At 44.3% G+C, this 19,088-nt stretch overlaps 1 protein-coding gene across 1 annotated transcript in view; it reads left to right on the forward strand.

Annotated features, from left to right (window-relative positions):
- Nucleotides 1–19,088, forward strand: part of LOC120055277 (E3 ubiquitin-protein ligase HECW1-like) — a 45,149-nt gene that overhangs the window by 12,714 nt on the left and 13,347 nt on the right. Inside the window, 11 exon segments of the mRNA XM_039003162.1 lie at nt 5,356–5,498; nt 5,832–5,932; nt 6,500–7,852; nt 7,946–8,047; nt 15,114–15,264; nt 16,945–17,073; nt 17,198–17,411; nt 17,633–17,818; nt 18,054–18,188; nt 18,350–18,455; nt 18,555–18,651. Coding sequence (XP_038859090.1) covers nt 5,356–5,498; nt 5,832–5,932; nt 6,500–7,852; nt 7,946–8,047; nt 15,114–15,264; nt 16,945–17,073; nt 17,198–17,411; nt 17,633–17,818; nt 18,054–18,188; nt 18,350–18,455; nt 18,555–18,651 — 2,717 coding nt within the window.

The following is a 19,088-nucleotide window of genomic DNA, read 5'->3' on the forward strand; positions in this document are numbered from 1 at the left end:
TGAATTATACATTTACACCATGACTCAGAGTTTCCTCATGTGATAATCCTCTTTTATTACCATGCTGGTAAAAATCCCCTTTCTCTCCCTATAATAGGCTATTACTGGGTTACCGGTACTCATTTAGCTAATGGTTCAATTATGTGGTGTCGCCCTGAAAGGGCAGGAAATGTGTCACAGACCCAGCTCTGCTTTGGTACAGTATCAACACCCCTTCAGTATATTGAGGGGAAGGATATAGCGGCGCCACTCTGTGTTCTTGGAAATTATCAGTATGGATAAGGGGAGGTATGACACCTGCGGTGATGGTTTCTGCAGGCTTCATGCTGGATCTGACTGTATAATGAAGAGTTTAGCTAATAGAGTAGGTTCCTCCCTCTTCGTGTCTCCCTCTTGTACCTTGAAATTATCCAGGGCTTCTGTGAGGAAGGCTGAAGGCAGCGGAAAAGTGCACCTCACCCTCCCCTGTTTGATATTCAGATCAGGCGCAGCCTTCCTTCGCTCCCTCAAGACTCCCTGACAGAGAGAGTCATGGGAGTACAGGTAAGGGCACACACCAGTACAGGCCAGGGTTATATATAAACCACAGCACCCCACCACCACCACCAGCTTTCTGCCTCTCAGACACTGTGCATCACAAATGGCACCTTATTCCCTAGTGCACTACTTTTGACCAGCGCCATTCTACTATATAAGGAATAGGGTGCCATTTGGGATGCAGACAGCCTCACACCATCGTCATGTTCTATTCTCAGCAGCTGAAACACTTTTCAATAATAGATCTCCCTCTTTGTCTCCCAAATAGCACCCTATTCCCTTTATAGTGCACTTATTTTTACCACGGCCCACTCTGGTCAAAAGTAGTGCACTATATAGGGACTAGGGTACTATTTTGGATGTAGACACTATCTTCCTATAGGGCTCCAGAATCACATCACATGACTCTATGCTGCAATCACAAATTCATATTTATTTCTCATACCATTCTTCGTTCTTGCATAAACATAATTCTGAAGCTGAGTTTTATTTCTGGGTGTTGTTCATGGGGCAGCAGCACGAGGCAACCTTTGTTTCCAAAGGTTAACGATGGGTACCGGCTGTGGCGCTTCGATTAATTGATCCATTATTAAGTATTTAAACGTCCGACTTCAATTGTACATACTGTAAATATTCCGACCCTTTGCTATGAGACTCGAAATTGACTCGAAATTCATCATCCTTGAGATGTTTCTACAACTTGATCCACCTGTGGGAAATTCAATTGATTGGACATGATTTGGAAAGGCACACACCTGTCTATATAAGGTCCCACAGTTGACAGTGCATGTCAGAGCAAAAACCAAGCCATGAAGTCGAAGAAATTGTCCGTAGAACTCAGAGACAGGATTGTGTCGAGGCACTGATTTGGGGAAGGGTAGAAAAAAATGTCAGCAGCATTGAAGGTCCTCAAGAACACAGTGGCCTCCATCATTCTTAAATGGAAGAAGTTGGGAACCACCAAGACTCTTCCTAGAGCTGGCCACCCAGCCAAACTGAGCAATCGGGGGAAAAGGACCTTGGTCAGGTAGGTGCCCAAGAACCCGATGGTCACTCTGACAGAGCTCTAGAGTTCCTCTGTGGAGATGGGAGAACCTTCCAGAATGACAACCATCTCTGCAGCACTCCATCAATCAGGGCTTTATGGTAGAGTGGCCAGACGGAAGCCACTCCTTAGTAAAAAGGCACATGACAGCCCACTTGGAGTTTGTCAAAAGGCACCTAAAGAACTCTCAGACCATGAGAAACAAGATTCTCTGGTCTGATGAAACCAAGATTGAACTCTTTGGCCTGAATGCCAAGCATCACGTTTGGAGGAATTCTGGCACCATCCCTATGGTGAAGCATGGTGGTGGCAACATCATGCTGTGGGGATGTTGTTCAGCAGCAGGGACTGCGAAACTAGTCAGGATCGAGGCAAAGATGAACGGAGAAAAGTACAGAGAGATCCTTGATAAAAACCTGCTCCAGAGCACTCAGGACCTCAGACTAGGGCAAAGGTTAACCTTCCAACAGGACAACGACCCTAAGCACACAGCCAAGACAACGCAGGAGTGGCTTCAGAAAATAAGTCTCTGAATGTCCTTATGTGGCCCAGCCAGAGCCCGAACTTGAACCTGATCGAACATCTCTGGAGAGACCTGAAAATAGCTGTGCAGCAATGCTCCCCATCCAACCTGACAGAGCTTGTGAGGATCTTTGGAGAAGAATGGGAGAAACTCCTCAAATACAGGTGTGCCAAGCGTGTAGCGTCATACCCAAGAAGACTCAAGGCTGTAATCGCTGCCAAAGGTGCTTCAATAAAGTACTGAGTAAAGGGTCGGAATACTTGTGAAAATACGTTTTTTATTTTTTATAAATCAGCAAAAAAAATGTGTGGGGTATTGTGTGTAGATTGATGAGGAAAAAAACAATTTCATACATTTTGGATTAAGGTTGTAACAAAATGTGGGAAAAGTCAAGGGGTCTAATACTTTCCGAAGGCACTGTATTATGCACGTACATACTATCTGCAGAACATGGACATCAATTTATGTTAGCTAGCACATAAAGTCACTGAGACAAACCTCTCTTGTCCCAATATGCCTTATGACTAAGATTTGCCTGATTGGTCTACTATCTGTTGACAGATCTGTTGATTTACTTTAACATTTTACTATTAGCCTTTCATGTTTTTGACACTTTGCCCAGGTTATTTGTGTGTTTATGAGAGCCAGATATCTCTAGTTTAAAACAGACGTTTATTGGGAGTTTTTTATTATGCTGATTTGATATCCGCGGGGGTGCGGACACCGACTCTAGGGGTTAAATTAAGGAATCTCTCTTCACTTGTGACTCATTGTTTGGGTTGAACAATTAGTCTAGACTCACCCAGCCATTACATTACAGCCTGTGGCCTACAGTAAAAGTGAAAGTTAATCATCCTGATAATAACTAACACAGGCCCATTCCCCTACAGTCATTGGCACATACAGCTAGGCCTCTCTGCTTGTGATGATGCTGCGAGCTGCAGGTTCAGAACACACTGACCTTGAATCATCACACTAACACACTAGTAACTAGGAGAGTGGTGGTATAATCCATGATTAGTATGACTATCGCCCAGTGGCGGTCGTGCCGTTTAAGATGAGGCGGATGATACATTTTTTATGAGCATGGTCTTATTTCTATTACAGCATATTGGATGACTCATTCATATTCCATTTACCCAGCTTAATGTAACATGGATAGGTTTAGGCTACTTACTACATGATACTTACATTTTCCCTATACCCATCATGAGGTTTCTACAACCTAGCCTATGAATCAAAGTTTACAATGTAGGTGCAGAGAAATTTGAGTAATCAAGGTGACAGACATGGACATATTCAATACCGCCTTGCACAATCTTGCCTGCATCTAGCTGATTTAGGGTGTAATCATTTGTCCAACAGTTGCAAACAAGTTTCTATTGGACAAATTCAGGAATGTTTACCTCCGTTTCTTTCCGTTTGCTTCCTTTTAAGAAACGTTTTTCAACAGAATCGGTGGAATGAATACACCCCTGATCACATGCAAACACAGTTCACTTTCATAGCAGCCAGATTGTTGTAAAATTACTTCTCGCATCTACGCTCTCTCCTCCTCTCACCTTTTCGCTTCGCTTGTGGACTTCAGTGCACAACACGTCAGTTGTTTGTGTCCAGGCATTAAAACCTTTCCAAGCCAAACCTTCATATCATAACCGCCACACACAGCCTACATCATTGTCACCATATTAGCTGGCATCAAGTCAACAACATAGCTACTAGAACTAATGCGTTAGTAAACCCGCTACAATCATGCAGTACAGTGTACAGTTTGCAAGCAGTTTAGCAGCTTTACCGGCGGGCCCTGGTGGCAATAAATTAATAAAACGTAAAGGTTACCTTGACTTGGAAGAGCTCCAGTGTTGTATAGCTAGGTAACATACTGTAGCATCCCTCTCTGTTTGAGTATGCTAAACTAGCTAGCTAGCTGCATTTGCTAGCTAGGTAAAAGTAAAAAAATCTCTCTTTCTCTTGCTTCTGCTTAATTTTTGAAGAATTGTATTTGTTAAAAATTGTTCCACTTTTGTCTTTCTCTCTCTCTGAGTCAACTACACATCACATTTTATGCCCTACAGTGCTACCTAGCTGTAGCTTATGCTTTCAGTACTAGATTCATTCTCTGATCCTTTGATTGGGTGGACAACATGTCAGTTCATGCTGCAATAGCTCTAATAGGTTGGAGGACGTCCTCCGGAAGTTGTAATAATTACATTGAAGTCTATGGAAGGAGGTGAGAACCACGAGCCTCCTAGGATTTGTATTGAAGTCAATGTACCCAGAGGAGGATGGGAACTAGTTGTCCTCCGGCTACACCATGGTGCTACCCTACAGAGTGCTTTTGAGGCTACTGTAGACCTTAATTCAAAACAGTGTGTTTTAATCAATTATTTGGTGACGTGAATATATTTAGTGTAGTTTTATCTAAAACTTTTTTAATGTTTCACTATTTTTATTTTTATGAAATTCACTGAGGATGGGCTTCCCTTTCCTCCTCTGAGGAGCCTCCACTGCTACTGCCTCTTCTACTATTGCTACTACCACTACCATAGATCCTATATCTATTGTATGTATACATTATGGATTACTTTTACATCCCTTTACTATATGACCTGCAATTTAGGACAATGATTAAAAAAAGTATGCAAACATGCTCGCTGTATGCTTTAGGCAGGCAGGGGGTTAACTGCATACATATATTGTATATACTGTAATACTGAGCTAGTGATATCTGATCCACTCATGTTCTGTTACAAGTACAGAACAGCACAGAACAGAACAGTGCAGAACAGAACAGTACACTACAGAACAGTACAGTAAGCTACAACCAGGTCAGTTCATGTAGAGATAGAGAGATACCTGGAGGGATGCCAGTTCATAGCTCATCTGTCATAGAGATCACAGGGTGAATAAAAAAAATGATTTCAATTAAAATGTCTAATTTACAGAGGTTTCATTTTTTCTTTACCTTTACATTTTGGCATCACTGTCATTTGAGGTTACACAGGGTTGGGTAATGCATTGTTTCATATGTATTATTCCCTCCATTCCAAAGTTATACTTAGTCTTACTTTGAGTTCAGCACCATGGATAGCTCCCTCTTTGTCTCCTGTAGCTGCAAGTGTTTTCAGTACTACTAACAACTACGCAAGCGTCTCACAGTGACACACATCTCTAACACTACACGCATACTTACACACAGCCCCTATACAGGCATTTAAAAAAGATTCTATGTCTTTCTCTCTCTCCTCAGCGCTTCAACTTTGTGTCTCTGCCCACGGACGTTCTGGAGATCGAGGTGAAAGATAAGTTTGCCAAGAGTCGTCCCATCATCAAACGTTTCCTGGGCAAGCTGTCCATGCCTGTGCAGCGGCTACTGGAGAAGCATGCTATTGGGTACGGCTCAGGAATAAACAGGACGCTCATAGGATTATCAGGATAATCAAATGCTTATGAATTGATATTTTGGAAACCCTTTACAAGAGCCCTCTAAAGCAGGGCAAACACCAAAACGTGGGGGGGGGGGGGTTGAATCATAAAGTAACATGTCTCTCTCTTGAATTCCCCCCCTTCTCCCTCATCGCTCACCCTCTGTTCAACTCCCTCGCTTTCTCTTCCTTTCTCCCTCTCTCACCCCACTTTTCTCACTCTCACCCCCCTCTCTATCTCTATCTCTCACCTCTCCTCTCTCCCTCCCCGTCCCTCCCCTCTTTCTTTCCTCCTCCATAGTGACCGTGTGATCAGCTACACACTAGGCCGAAGGCTGCCGACGGAACATGTCAGTGGACAGCTGCAGTTCAGATTTGAGATCACTTCCTCCATTCATCCAGGTTCCTCTTTCACACACATCATCTCACACACGTCCAGACCTGGGTTCATATAGTACTAGTTTTCCTTCAAACACTTTAGCTGCACTTGATCAAACTTGCCTGGCGTAATGGAGCTAAGGGAATAGTCCCACAAACCCCACCCATCTGGTTCTCTCAGCAGGCTCAATCAAACACTCAAAGTTTTTGAACAGAAACACATAGTATTTGAACCCAGGTTTGTTCACATCCTGTTTGTCTTCTTCCTCTCATTTAGGTTCAATTAGTCTGTTTCTTAATACAGAGGTAGGACAATTAGAATATATAATATCTACTGTATGTCTGTAAATATCAACTGTCATATCTAGGTTTGGACAGGCAGATATTAAGCATTGATTATTCTGGTATTGTCATGTGCCATATTGTCATGCTGCTTTGATTTATACAAGATTTTATATTTATTGACATACCATAGCAGAAACAGAATAGTCTATTAAGAGTTAAAAGAGTGTGAGTTAATGTGGATATGCCCCACTGTGTGGTAGCCAGGCCCCTGACTGTGAGGTAATGAGCTCTGTTCTCCCCCTGCAGATGATGAGGACATGTCTCTCAGCACGGAGCCTGAGTGTGCCGCTGTGCAGGAGAACCAAGGGGAAGGCCAGTCCTCCCAGGCCCAAGGCCAGGCAGAGGACACCATGAGCCTGGGTCCGGGGGCTCCTGAACTCCCCATGGATGAGGAGGAATATACTGGAGCTCCAGAACTCCCTATTGGAGGGGATACAGATACTGACACTCCCATGGAGGGGGATCCAGCAAGGCCTTCGAGTTCAAAGCAGCCCACAGATGGAGATGGAGACTCAGGGCCTGGCTGTTCCAGAGCTGAGGCCCAAAAAACAGAAGCAAGCAAACCAGAAGTCCATGGTGCTCACGGGGAGGCAGTTGTGGCTGTAGCTGTTTCTGCAGAGAAGCTACCCACAGTAGAGGAGAACAGTGAGGAAGGGGACCAGCAGACCCCCACTAGTCCTCAGGCTGCTGTCCCAGAGGAGCAGAGGGCTATTGGACAGGAGGCTGAGTGGGCAGAGGGGGTGGACAGTGCCCCAGTAGATGGTCAGTTCAGCTCTGCAGTACACTCTGCTGTAGTGCAGGACATGGAGAGTGCAGCGTTTGGAGTCTCTCGAGGGCCAGCAGAACAGCAGGCAGTGGGGCAGGAAGAGGGGGGCGAGGACTGCTGCTCCCTGCGCGTCAGGACCACCCCTAGGCGTAAGAACCGGCCCTGCTCCCTGCCTGTGTCCGAGCTGGAGACAGTCATCGCCTCGGCTTGCGGGGAGCCTGAAACCCCTCGCTCACACTACATCCGCATCCACCACCTCCTCCATAGCTTGCCCTCTGCCCAGCCAGAGACCCAGGAGGACGGGGAGGGAGAGCAGGCTGAGATGGAGCCCGACTCGGACCCAGATCCAGACCCAGACCCAGGCCCTGACCAGCTAAGCCCCAGGGACCAGGATGGCTCAGAAGAGGATGAGAAGGCCGAGCCCCTGACCCCTGGCCCAAGGAGGACCCTGCCCCGCAGCTTGTCCATCGAGCGTCTGTCCGACCTGGCCTTGCTGCTGGACAGCGAGGGCCGCCACCCCCAGGGCCAGGTCAGGGGTCACGAGAGAGTGTCCGACGAGGATGACATGGAGCCCTGCTGTAGTAACTCATGCTACGAGGGCCGAGTATGCCACACCCGGGCACCTCTACTGGCTGCAAGCAGGACATCTGAGGGGAGCAGTGCTTTCTCCTCCCAAGAGGATGAGGACATGGAGGTGAACGGAGCAGAGAGCAGGGAGCCAGGAGATGGGATGCCCCAATGGCAAGAGGCCCCATCCACGCAGGTCCAGAGCCCCCAGAGCTTCATGGGAAATGGAGAGTCACCCGTGGCTGGGCCCAGTGGGAGGATAGGACGTCAGTTGAGTTCCTCACTGAATACTAACTTGAGATATGGAGATGTAGTTTGGATAACTTAGGGTAGACTGACCTGTTTTTGTCGTCCCATAGGAGATTGTCCCTTACCTTCCAGTCATCCTCCAGTTAGCCAGCTTCCTGCTCTGCGTCCTGATTCCCATCACTACCCCACCATCGATGAACCACTGCCACCAAGTAAGCATTTGGTTTAAATGTTGTCTGAGTCAAATCATGCATATTCCTTGTTGATAAACAAGGAATATGCATGAGGAATGGGAGAAGGTCTCCAGAGATCTGAGATCCAGAGGTCTGGAGAAGGGAGGAAGGGATGGGGTCAAGCGGGCAGGTTTTCGGGCGGCCAGACCTCACTAGTTGCATGATGTCATCCGGAGAGAGAGGGGAGAAAGAGTTCAAGGCGTAGGGTTAGTTCTGTGTGACCAGTGGACTCAATAGGGTAGCAGATGTTGTCAATCTTTTTTCAAAGTGGTGACAAAGTCGTCCGCAGAGAGGGTGGAGGGGGAGGGATGGAGGATTAAGAAGGGAGGAGAAGGTGGAAAAGAGTTCCCTAGGGTTAGAGGTAGAAGCTTGACATTTTGAGTGGTAGAAAGTGGCTTTAGCAGCGGATACAGAGGAAGAGAAGGTAGAGAAGAGGGAGTGAAAGGATGATAGGTCCTCTGGCAGCCCTGTTCTATAAGCTCGCAATGAGTCACTCAGCCATGGAGCAGGAGGGGAGGCCCAGCCAAATGGGAGGAAAGGGAACAGTGCGTGTCATAGGATACGGAAACGGAGGAGAGTTGGGTTGAAGAGGCAGACTCAGGAGACAGGAGTGAGAAGGATTTTTTATCAGAAGGGAGAGATGGTAGAATAGAAGAGGAGAGAGTAGTGGGAAAGATAGAGCGAAGACTGCGACAGCGCATGATCATCTAGGTAGGGGCTTAGTGTTTAGGGTTGGAGGAAAGGGAGACAGAAAAGGAAACAAAGTAGTGATCAGAGAACGGGGGGGGGGGGGGGGGGGGGGGCGGTTGCGGTGAGATTAGTAGGCGAGCAGCCTCTAGTAAAGATGAGGTCAAGCGTATTGCCTGCCTTGTGAGTTGGAGAGGATTGGGAAAGGGTGAGGTCAAAAGAGGCAAGGGGGAAAGAGAGAGTTGGAAAGAAATTAATTGAAGGCAGACGCCATCGTCAGGAAATTAGCTTATCAAGGTGTCATGCTCATTGAGGAACTTTCCAACGGCACCTGTTGGGCAATAGATGACAATAATGTTAAGCTTGAGTGGACAAGTGACAGTGACAGCATGGGATTCAAATGAGGAGATGGACAGGTGAGAAAGGGAGAAAAAAGAAAATCCCCACTTAGGAGAAATGGGAAAACCTGTGCCACCACCACGGCGACCAGATGCTCTCGGACTATGAGAGAAAACATAGTCAGATGAAGAAAGAGCATCTGTTGTGTTCTCTGGGGTGATCCATGTCTCCGTCAGGGCCAAAACGTCAAGGGACTGAATGGCAGCGTAGGCTGAGATGAACTTGTCATTCTTGACCACAGATCGGCAGTTTCAAATGCTGCCAGGGACCCGGAATTCCACATGGGTTGTGCGTGCAGGGTACACTAAATTAGAAGGGTTGCAGCCAAGGTGTGGAGAACATCTGTAAAGCCTACAGGGAGAGGTGTGAACAGGTATAGAAAACACACACATAGTTGACAAAGATACAAAAGAGAAATGGGATAATCTGTAAATAACTGGGTAAGATACTCAAGTGAGAGAGTGGTGTGGAGCCTTCCTTGAATAACTCTGCAGAACAGTCTTTGTTTTGGCGACGGTCTTAGTTTCACGACAAAACTGCCACTGACATGACCGTCGCTTACAGTTGCCACTGAGAAATCAGGGGAAACTGAAGAACTAACACTAATTGTTAATTGCCTAGCAGAGGTGGAGAGCACACATCCCTGTAGTAATTGCTGATTGCCTAGAAGAGGTGAAACAACTCCCCGTCCAATACAGCCACTGATTACCAAAACAAGTCACGAATTGCCTTGCCCTTTGATCCTGGTTGATGTGTCATAACTATCTGTAAATTATGAGCAGTCAGCAGTTCACACACCAAGTATGCCACTGGGAAGACAGGCAGCACTTAAAGTAGATGGCCCTAGCTAGCAAAAAGACAGTACTGGACCACAACAGATAAAGACAAAATACATTATACTTACCACTCCTAGAGATATCAGGAGTCCTCTAGCTACAGAATGAAGCACTCGGAGATGGAGCCTGAGAAGCTGGTGAAATACACTCAGAAAATAAATGAAACCACTCCTCCTCCGATACAGCCACTGATTACCAAAACAAGTCACAAATTGCCCTGCTACGGAGAGCAAGAGAACACAGTCATCCAGAACAGCTGGTGCTCTCATGCATGGTTCAGTGTCGCTTGCCTCGATGCAAGCATATCAATCAAATGTATTTATGAAGCCATTTTTACATCATCAGATGTCACAAAGTGCTTATACAGAAACCCAGCCTAAAACCCCCAAAAGCAAGCAATGCAGATGTAGAAGGAACCTAGGAAGACACCTAGAGAGGAACCAGGCTCTGAGGATTGTCCAGTCCTCTTCTGGCTGTCCCGATGGAGATTATAAGAGTACACGGCTAGATTGTTTTTCAAGATGTTCAAACATTCATAAATGACCAGCAGGGTCAAATAATAACCATAGTGGTTATAGAAGGGATTTAGCTCATCTGATAGGCTTGTGTTACCGGGCAGCTCGTGGCAGGGTTTCCCTTTGTAATCAGTGATATTTGCAAGCCTTGACACATCTAACAAGCATCAGAGCCATTGTAGTAGGATTCGATCTTAGTCCTGTACTGATATTTGAGGGTTTAATGGCTTGTCAAAGATCGTAGCGGGATTTCTTATAAGTGTCTGGATTAGTTTCCCGCTCCTTGAAAGCGGCAGCTCTAGACTTTAGCTCAGTGGGGATGTTGCGTGTAATCCGTGGCTTCTGGCTGGGATATGTACAGTATCAGTCAAAAGTTTGGACACACCTACTCATTTCAGGGTTTTTCTTTATTTTTACTATTTTCTACATTTTAGAATAATAGTGAAGACATCAAAACTATTACATAACACATATGGAATCATGTATCAACCAAAACAATATCAAAATATATTTTATATTTGAGGTTCTTCAAAGTAGCCACCCTTTGCCTTGATGACAGCTTTGCATACTGTTGGCATTCTCTTAACCAGCTTTGAGGTAGTCACCTGGAATGCATGTCAGTTAACAAGTGTTAAAAAGAAAGGAGGACCAAAGAAAGGAAGGAGGACCAAGGCACTCTTCATATAATTAATTAAAATGCCTTTATTTGTATGGCATGTTCAATAGAAACAAAGTTTTAAAAATCTGACGCGTTTCAGCTGCATGGCCTTCGTCAGGGGGTACAAAGAAATAATACAATGTCCTCTTTTGAACAGCTTTTCCAATTAGCCCTAATTTGAAGAGGGACTGGTTACAAAATTGATTGGACACACCTAGTAAGCAATACTATACACATTAAAAAGTGAAATACTGTAGCTATGTTATCAAAAAATTCAACTCCAAGCTAGAAGTATCAGAACCCCTAGAAAGGTAGTTCTAACCTTAAATATGACTGGGAGAAGTGTCAAGAATAAGAGAGCAATATATTCCATAGTACACTAGAACACAGCAAACATGAACATCAACAGTCTAAACATAGCTGAGGGCAATTTAGCAAAATGTCCACTAGATGACAGCAAATGGACCTATCACGACCCTACAGGAAGGGTGAGAAATCCATATCTTCATTTAAACGAGGGTACTTAGTGGCCTGTAGTTTGTAAATCCATATCTTCATTTAAACCAGGGTACTTAGTGGCCTGCAGTTTGTAAATCCATATCTTCATTTAAACCAGGGTACTTAGTGGCCTGTAGTTTGTAAATCCATATCTTCATTTAAACCAGGGTACTTAGTGGCCTGTAGTTTGTAAATCCAAAACCTTTCCCTTTGGTTTAACTGTTTAAGACGGGCCCCTTTTCTAATTGAGGCCCGAACATGATCAATACCCATAACTTGTAGGGAGGCGGGGTTGCCATGGTGTAAGGACTTGTAGTGCCTTGCTATGGGGTAGTCTTCATTGCCTACCCGTATGGCGTACTTGTGTTCCGCTAAGCGGTCTTGAAGGCGTCTTTTTGTCCGTCCAATGCACTGTGGACATTCCAATCTATAGATGACATGAGTGGTTTTGCAGTTAATGAAATGCTTGATGTAATACTCCATTTTAGAAGCTGTGTCAACAAAATACTTTTTCTGTGCAATATTTCTGTAATGGTTGCAATGGTTACATTTAAAAGAGCCCTTGGGTTTGTGGTTAAGCCACGTTTTTTGAGAGTCACCAGGAAGAGAGCTGTGGACTAATTTGTCATTTAGGGTAGGACATCTCTTAAAGCTTATGACTGGTGGCTTAGGGAAGACTTGGCGTAGTAGCATATCACTTTGGATGAGTCCCCAATTATTTTTTATGATTCTTTTAATGTTCTCTGCTTCAGTGTTGTATTTTGTAACAAAATACACTCTCTGATGTATCACGAGGCACTCACCTTCGCAACAAGTTCTCTCTGTCAAGTATTCCAGCCCTTATACCTGCATCTTCCAGGACCTGAACGCTGTAGCCCCGACTCAAGAAGCAATTCTCCAATTCAACAGATTTGACACTGTAGTCTGTTTCCTGATCTTCTGTATACAGTCGTGGCCAAAAGTTTTGAGAATGACAAATATATATTTTCACAAAGTCTGCTGCCTCAGTGTCTTTAGATATTTTTGTCAGATGTTACTATGGAATACTGAAGTATAATTACAAGCATTTCATAAGTGTCAAAGGCTTTTATTGACAATTACATGAAGTTGATGCAAAGAGTCAAAATTTGCAGTGTTGACGCTTCTTTTTCAAGACCTCTGCAATCCGCACTGGCATGCTGTCAATTAACTTCTGGGCCACATCCTGACTGATGGCAGCCCATTCTTGCATAATCAATGCTTGGAGTTTGTCAGAATTTGTGGGTTTTTGTTTGTCTACCCGCCTCTTGAGGATTGACCACAAATTCTCAATGGGATTAAGGTCTGGGGAGTTTCCTGGCCATGGACCCAAAATATATGTTTTGTTCCCCGAGCCACTTAGTTATCACTTTTACCTTAATGGCAAGGTGCTCCATCATGCTAGAAAAGGCATTGTTCGTCACCAAACTGTTCCTGGATGGTTGGGAAAAGTTGCTCTCGGAAGATGTGTTGGTACCATTCTTTATTCATGGCTGTGTTCTTAGGTAAAATTGTGAGTGAGCCGACTCCCTTGGCTGAGAAGCAAACCCACACATGAATGGTCTCAGGATGCTTTACTGTTGGCATGACACAGGACTGATGGTAGCGCTCACCTTGTCTTCTCCAGACAAGCTTTTTTCTGCATGCCCCAAACAATTGGAAAGGGGATTCATCAGAGAAAATGACTTTACCCCAGTCCTCAGCAGTCCAATCCCTGTACCTTTTGCAGAATATCAGTCTGTCCCTGATGTTTTTCCTGGAGAGAAGTGGCTTCTTTGCTGCCCTTCTTGACACCAGGCCATCCTCCAAAAGTCTTCGCCTCACTGTGCGTGCAGATGCACTCACACCTGCCTGCTGCCATTCCTGAGCAAGCTCTGTACTGGTGGTGCCCCGATCCCACAGCTGAATCAACTTTAGGAGACGGTCCTGGCGCTTGCTGGACTTTCTTGGGCGCTTTGAAGCCTTCTTCACAACAATTGAACCGCTCTCCTTGAAGTTCTTGATGATCCGATAAATGGTTGATTTAGGTGGAATCTTACTGGCAGCAATATCCTTGCCTGTGAAGCCCTTTTTGTGCAAAGCAATGATGACGGCACGTGTTTCCTTGCAGGTGACCATATTTTATAGAGGAAGAACAATGATTCCAAGCACCACCCTCCTTTTGAAGCTTCCAGTCTGTTATTCGAACTCAATCAGCATGACAGAGTGATCTCTAGCCTTGTCCTCGTCAACACTCACACCTGTGTTAATGAGAGAATCACTGACATGATGTCAGCTGGTCCTTTTGTGGCAAGGCTGAAATGCAGTGGATTTTTTTTTGTATTCAGTTAATTTGCATGGCAAAGAGGGACTTTGCAATTAATTGCAATTCATCTGATCACTCTTCATAACATTCTGGAGTATATGCAAATTGCCATCATACAAACTCAGGCAGCAGACTTTGTGAAACTGTATATTTGTGTCATTCTCAAAACTTTTGGCCACAACTGTACTACCCCTACCTTGTCACAGCACAACTGATTGGCTCAAACACATTAAGAAGGAAAGAAATATCACAAATGAACTTAACAAGACACACCTGTTAATTGAAATGCATTCCGGGTGACTATCTCATTAAGCTGTTTAAGAGAATGCCAAGAGTGTGCAAAGGCAAAGCTTGGCTATTCAAGGCAAAGCTTGGCTACTTTGAAGAATCTCAAATATAAAATATATTTTTTGGTTACTACATGATTCCATATGTGTTATTTCATAGTTTTGATGTATTCACTATTATTCTAAAATGTATAAAATAGTAAAAATAAAGAAAAACCCTGAAATGAGTAGGTGTGTACAAACTTTTAACTAATATTGTACACACAGTCACTGTGGGATGATTTTGTCGATGCACTTATTAACGAAGCCGGTGACTGATGTAGTAAACTCCTCATTGTTATTGGACGAATCCCGGAACATATTCCCATCTGTGCTAGCGAAACAGTCCTGTAGCTAAGCATCTGCTTCATTGGACCACTTCTGTATTGAGCGCATCACTGGTACTTCCTGTTTGAGTTTTTGCTTGTAAGCAGGAATCAGGAGGATAGAGTTATGGTCAGATTTGCCAAATGGAGGGCGAGGGTTAGTCTAGTCTAGTATCCGTTTCTATGTGTGAAGTAAAGGTGATCTAGAGTTGTTTCACCTCTAGGTGACATGCTGGTAAGAATTAGGCAAGTCCCATTTTAGTTTCCTTGCATTAAAATCACTGGCCACTAGGAGTGCCGCCTCTGGATGTGCATTTTCTTGTTTGCTTATGTGTGTGTGTGTGTGTGTGTGTGTGTGTGTGTGTGTGTGTGTGTGTGTGTGTGTGTGTGTGTGTGTGTGTGTGTGTGTGTGTGTGTGTGTGTGTGTGTGTGTGTGTGTGTGTGTGTGTGTGTGTGTGTGTGTGTGTGTGTGTGTAGACTGGGAGGCACGTGTGGACAGCCATGGTCGTGTGTTCTATGTGGACCACATCAACAGGACCACCACGTGGCAGAGACCCACTTCAGCAGCCACGCCCGACGGCATGAGGAGGTCCGGATCCGTTCAGCAGATGGAACAGCTCAATAGAAGGTGAGTGAAGGGGTAGAGGGTAAGAAAGAGAAGAGAGCTAGGGAGACAGTGTGCAAAACACAGTTCTGTAGTCATGTTGTAGTCACTACGATACTTTTGGGATTGTTTCTTCATTTTATGTTCAAAAAGCACAACTGAAAACATAGGGCCATTTGGTGGTTGTAGGAAGAATGTAAAGCATCTGTTTTTTGGATGATTTTCATAGAAATGGTTCAGTTCTTTATGAGTATTGGGGAGTTTTGTATTAAGATCAAATGATTGAATCTCTTTGATACCAAAATATTTTGTGTGCTGAACATTTGGTATGTGCTGTGGCTGCTTGCTATGTAAGGTGTGATTTTTTGGGGGGGCTTAAATTAGAGCCATTACTATAAGAACTCTCCATCAAATGCCTGAGATATTTTGGATGGAGAAAGAATTACTTGACAGTAAAAATCAAATGAGAAATGTGCAGAACAGGCTGTGAATAAGTGTTATTGCATAAGTGTTATTATACAACTGCAGTGCATGAAATCTCTTAACGGGATTGGGGAGACAGGAAGCGAGGGAGGAGAAATTCATTTAAATGGTTATTGCTGCGCTGGTGGAATTCGCTGTGTGTGTCTGGAATGAGAAGCGTGTCCAATTGGAAGCATGAGCAGTGGACAGTGTCGGGGCTGTGTCAGAGATATTTTTCATTGTCAGACTTCACATGTGTAGAAGACTATTATGGTGGTATAATCCATTGATCAATGGTCTCAAATTCAATTCCTCTCTCTGGGGCTTTGTGAGTATAAGCTTGAACAAAATGGCAGAGAGACAAGCTTGAGTTCTGCCCCTCTTCTCTGGATGAATTAACATTGAATTCAATAACAAAAGTCAATATTCAATGGAATACAACTGTATTTTATCCCTACGAGCAATTAAGAATCTGCACTAAATATTACTGGCAGACAAATTAGGACCTTTCAAGCTGGATTTGACGGTTACATGCACACAATAATGCAATTATTGTTGAAAGTCAGATTAATATAATAGTTTGATTAAAATGTTTATACATGCTTTGTAAGAAGAACAATTTCCTTAATAATCCTGTTTACATGGACAGATCTGAAATCAGGCAACTGAATGCACTCTGATGAATGCAGAAAATCACCAATCAAAATAAACCATCTACCACAGCGTCCATGTTATTTTTGAGTTCAGACATATAAAGTTTGTATGTGAAAACTACTTCTAAGACGCATACATTCAGTTGTTTCGAAATCAAAAGAGGAGGCTCGCTCGGGCTAAAGAGGCTCGCTCGGTCTAAAGAGGGAGGCTCGCTCGGCTGGTGCTAGCACATACACAGATCAAATACACCGCTGGAACACCGATTAAGGTGTTTACATGTTCTAATAATTTGAAAGATTGCTCAGAAAACAAGTTGTTTTAATCTGCCTATGTTTACTTCGATGTTGACCTTACGCCAATTAAGATAAGCAGAGTAAGGTGTTTACATGATTACTGCGTAATCTGCCTACTGCCATAGTCAGTTTAGAATCAAACTATTACTGTGCATGTAAACGTACTCAGATAAGAGATAGTATATGATAAGTCATGTTCACTAGTTTCTTGCACTCTTAAATAATTGGTCTATATGCAGGCAGCGCTGCTCTGATTTCTGGATGTTTGGTAAATGTGTGCTGGTGTGTTTGTCAGGTACCAGAGCATCCAGAGGACCATGGCCACAGACAGGAGTGAGAATGAAGGAAGCAGAAGCAGGAGTGAGAGAACAAGCCTGAACAACAACAGCAGTGAGCCTGACTCTCCTCCAATGGCTAATGGTGAGTAGAACCACACCACAATGTCACAATTACAGAACGCAATAAGCTGATATGCTATTTAAGTGTAGTCTTGCTTTGTAGAACTAATGGGTCTACACAGATCCTGTTTAGTGAGAGACTTATCAAAGTACTACATACATACAACATTGTACATAACAGTCACCATTCAGTGAATTTTTCCTTTGTTTCTCCTGGTGTGTGTGTGTAGAGCTGAGAAGAGACAGCTCCTCCTCATCATCATCATCTCCAGTCAACAGTCAGAAAATCACAGCTCTGCTACAGAGCCCAGCGGTGAAGTTCATCACACACCCAGAGTTCTTCACTGTCCTCCACGCCAACTATGTGAGTACCTGTCTCCCCAGTGGACATTTATAACTCTACACAGTCAGCATGACTCACCTGACAAATAAGCATAATTTCCCTTTGAACAGCAATATCAATGCTTAGTAACATATTGTAGTCTTTAGTAACAGATGTTGAATATTCTTCCATTTTGGTTCAGATTGGTTGCATATGGTGTTTCTAGTTCCCATGGTCATGCCGAGCTCTTCTTCTCTTCTCAGGGGGCCTATCGCATGTTCACCAGCAGTACGTGCCTGAAGCACATGATCCTGAAGATTCGTAGAGATGCTCGTAACCTTGAGAGGTACCAACACAACAGAGACCTGGTCACCTTCCTCAACCGCTTCGCTGACGCCCAGCTGGAACTGCCCCGGGGCTGGGAGATCAAGACTGACCCTCAGGGCAAGGTGCAGAGACAAAGATCCTCAGTTCATCCACAGATAACTCACCCACCTATTCACATAAGGGCTGATTGTGCCTTGGTTGAAAGATGGAAAATATGTGGGGAAAATGAGGGGGTGGGCTGAATAAGTATACTAATGATTCTATTGATTTGGTATTTGCCTTCAGATCCAGCAGTGTTTAGATTTGTGTTTCTAACTTTGGTAAGTTTTTACCTGTAACATCTTCTCTTTGGTCCAGAACTTCTTTGTGGACCACAACAGCCGGGCGACCACGTTCATCGACCCCAGAATCCCCCTGCAGAACGGTTGCCTGCCCAACCACCTGACCCACAGGCAGCACCTGCAGAGACTACGCAGCTACAGCGCAGGAGAGGTCAGGAGAGTCAAACAGCACACAGAAGACATTTCCTTGTTTTTAAGTGTAGTAACTGTTTAATTGGGGCCAATCATGTATTAGAATGATGGAAATATGGAATTGAATTTATGTATTTGCTTGTTTATAATTGATCCTTTTTTTCATATGTATTTTTTCAGGCCTCTGAGGTCTCCCGTAGTCGAGGTGTGGCCTTGTTGTCACGGCCAGGGAACAGTGTGGTGGCAGCAATACGGAGTCAGCATCCCCCAGACCCAGTGCCACAAGGTGTGTACTGTACATACACAAAGAACACAGTCATAATTCACATTTACCATATAGTTTCTGTTGTGTAAGTCTGTCTTCTGAACTCAATTCCACTCACAGCTTATAATGAGAGGATAGTGGTCTTCCTGCGTCAGCCTGGAATACTAGAAGTTCTAACGGAGCGCCAGCCAGCCCTGTCCAGGAACCATTCCCTGAGGTAGATTAACACTAGGGGATGAATTGGATTTGTTTTTCAAATAAGGACCTTGTAGATTCAGAGAATGTGAATATTTCTCACTCACCACTGTATTGGTTCCTTTGGGAAAAATAAAGGGTAACGCCTTACATTAGTGCCCTTATTACTGTGTAACTACTCATGTAATTACAGTGTAACAAGTCTTGTAATTACTCATTATTACTTATAGCAGTAACCCTAACCTTACCCCTAACCCCTAGCGTTACGTCCACATCCTGGTTCAACCCTAACCTAAGCCTCAACCCTAACCATAACCCTAGCTTCATGTGCACATCCCGGTACAACCCTAACCCCAGCCTCAACCACAACCCTAAACCTAGTTTCATGTCCACATCCTGGTTCAACCCTAACACAAGCCTCAACCCTAACCCTAACCCTAACCCTAGCTTCATGTGCAC

The sequence above is a fragment of the Salvelinus namaycush genome, chromosome 11 (genome assembly GCF_016432855.1).
Source record: "Salvelinus namaycush isolate Seneca chromosome 11, SaNama_1.0, whole genome shotgun sequence".
Taxonomy (NCBI): domain Eukaryota; kingdom Metazoa; phylum Chordata; class Actinopteri; order Salmoniformes; family Salmonidae; genus Salvelinus; species Salvelinus namaycush.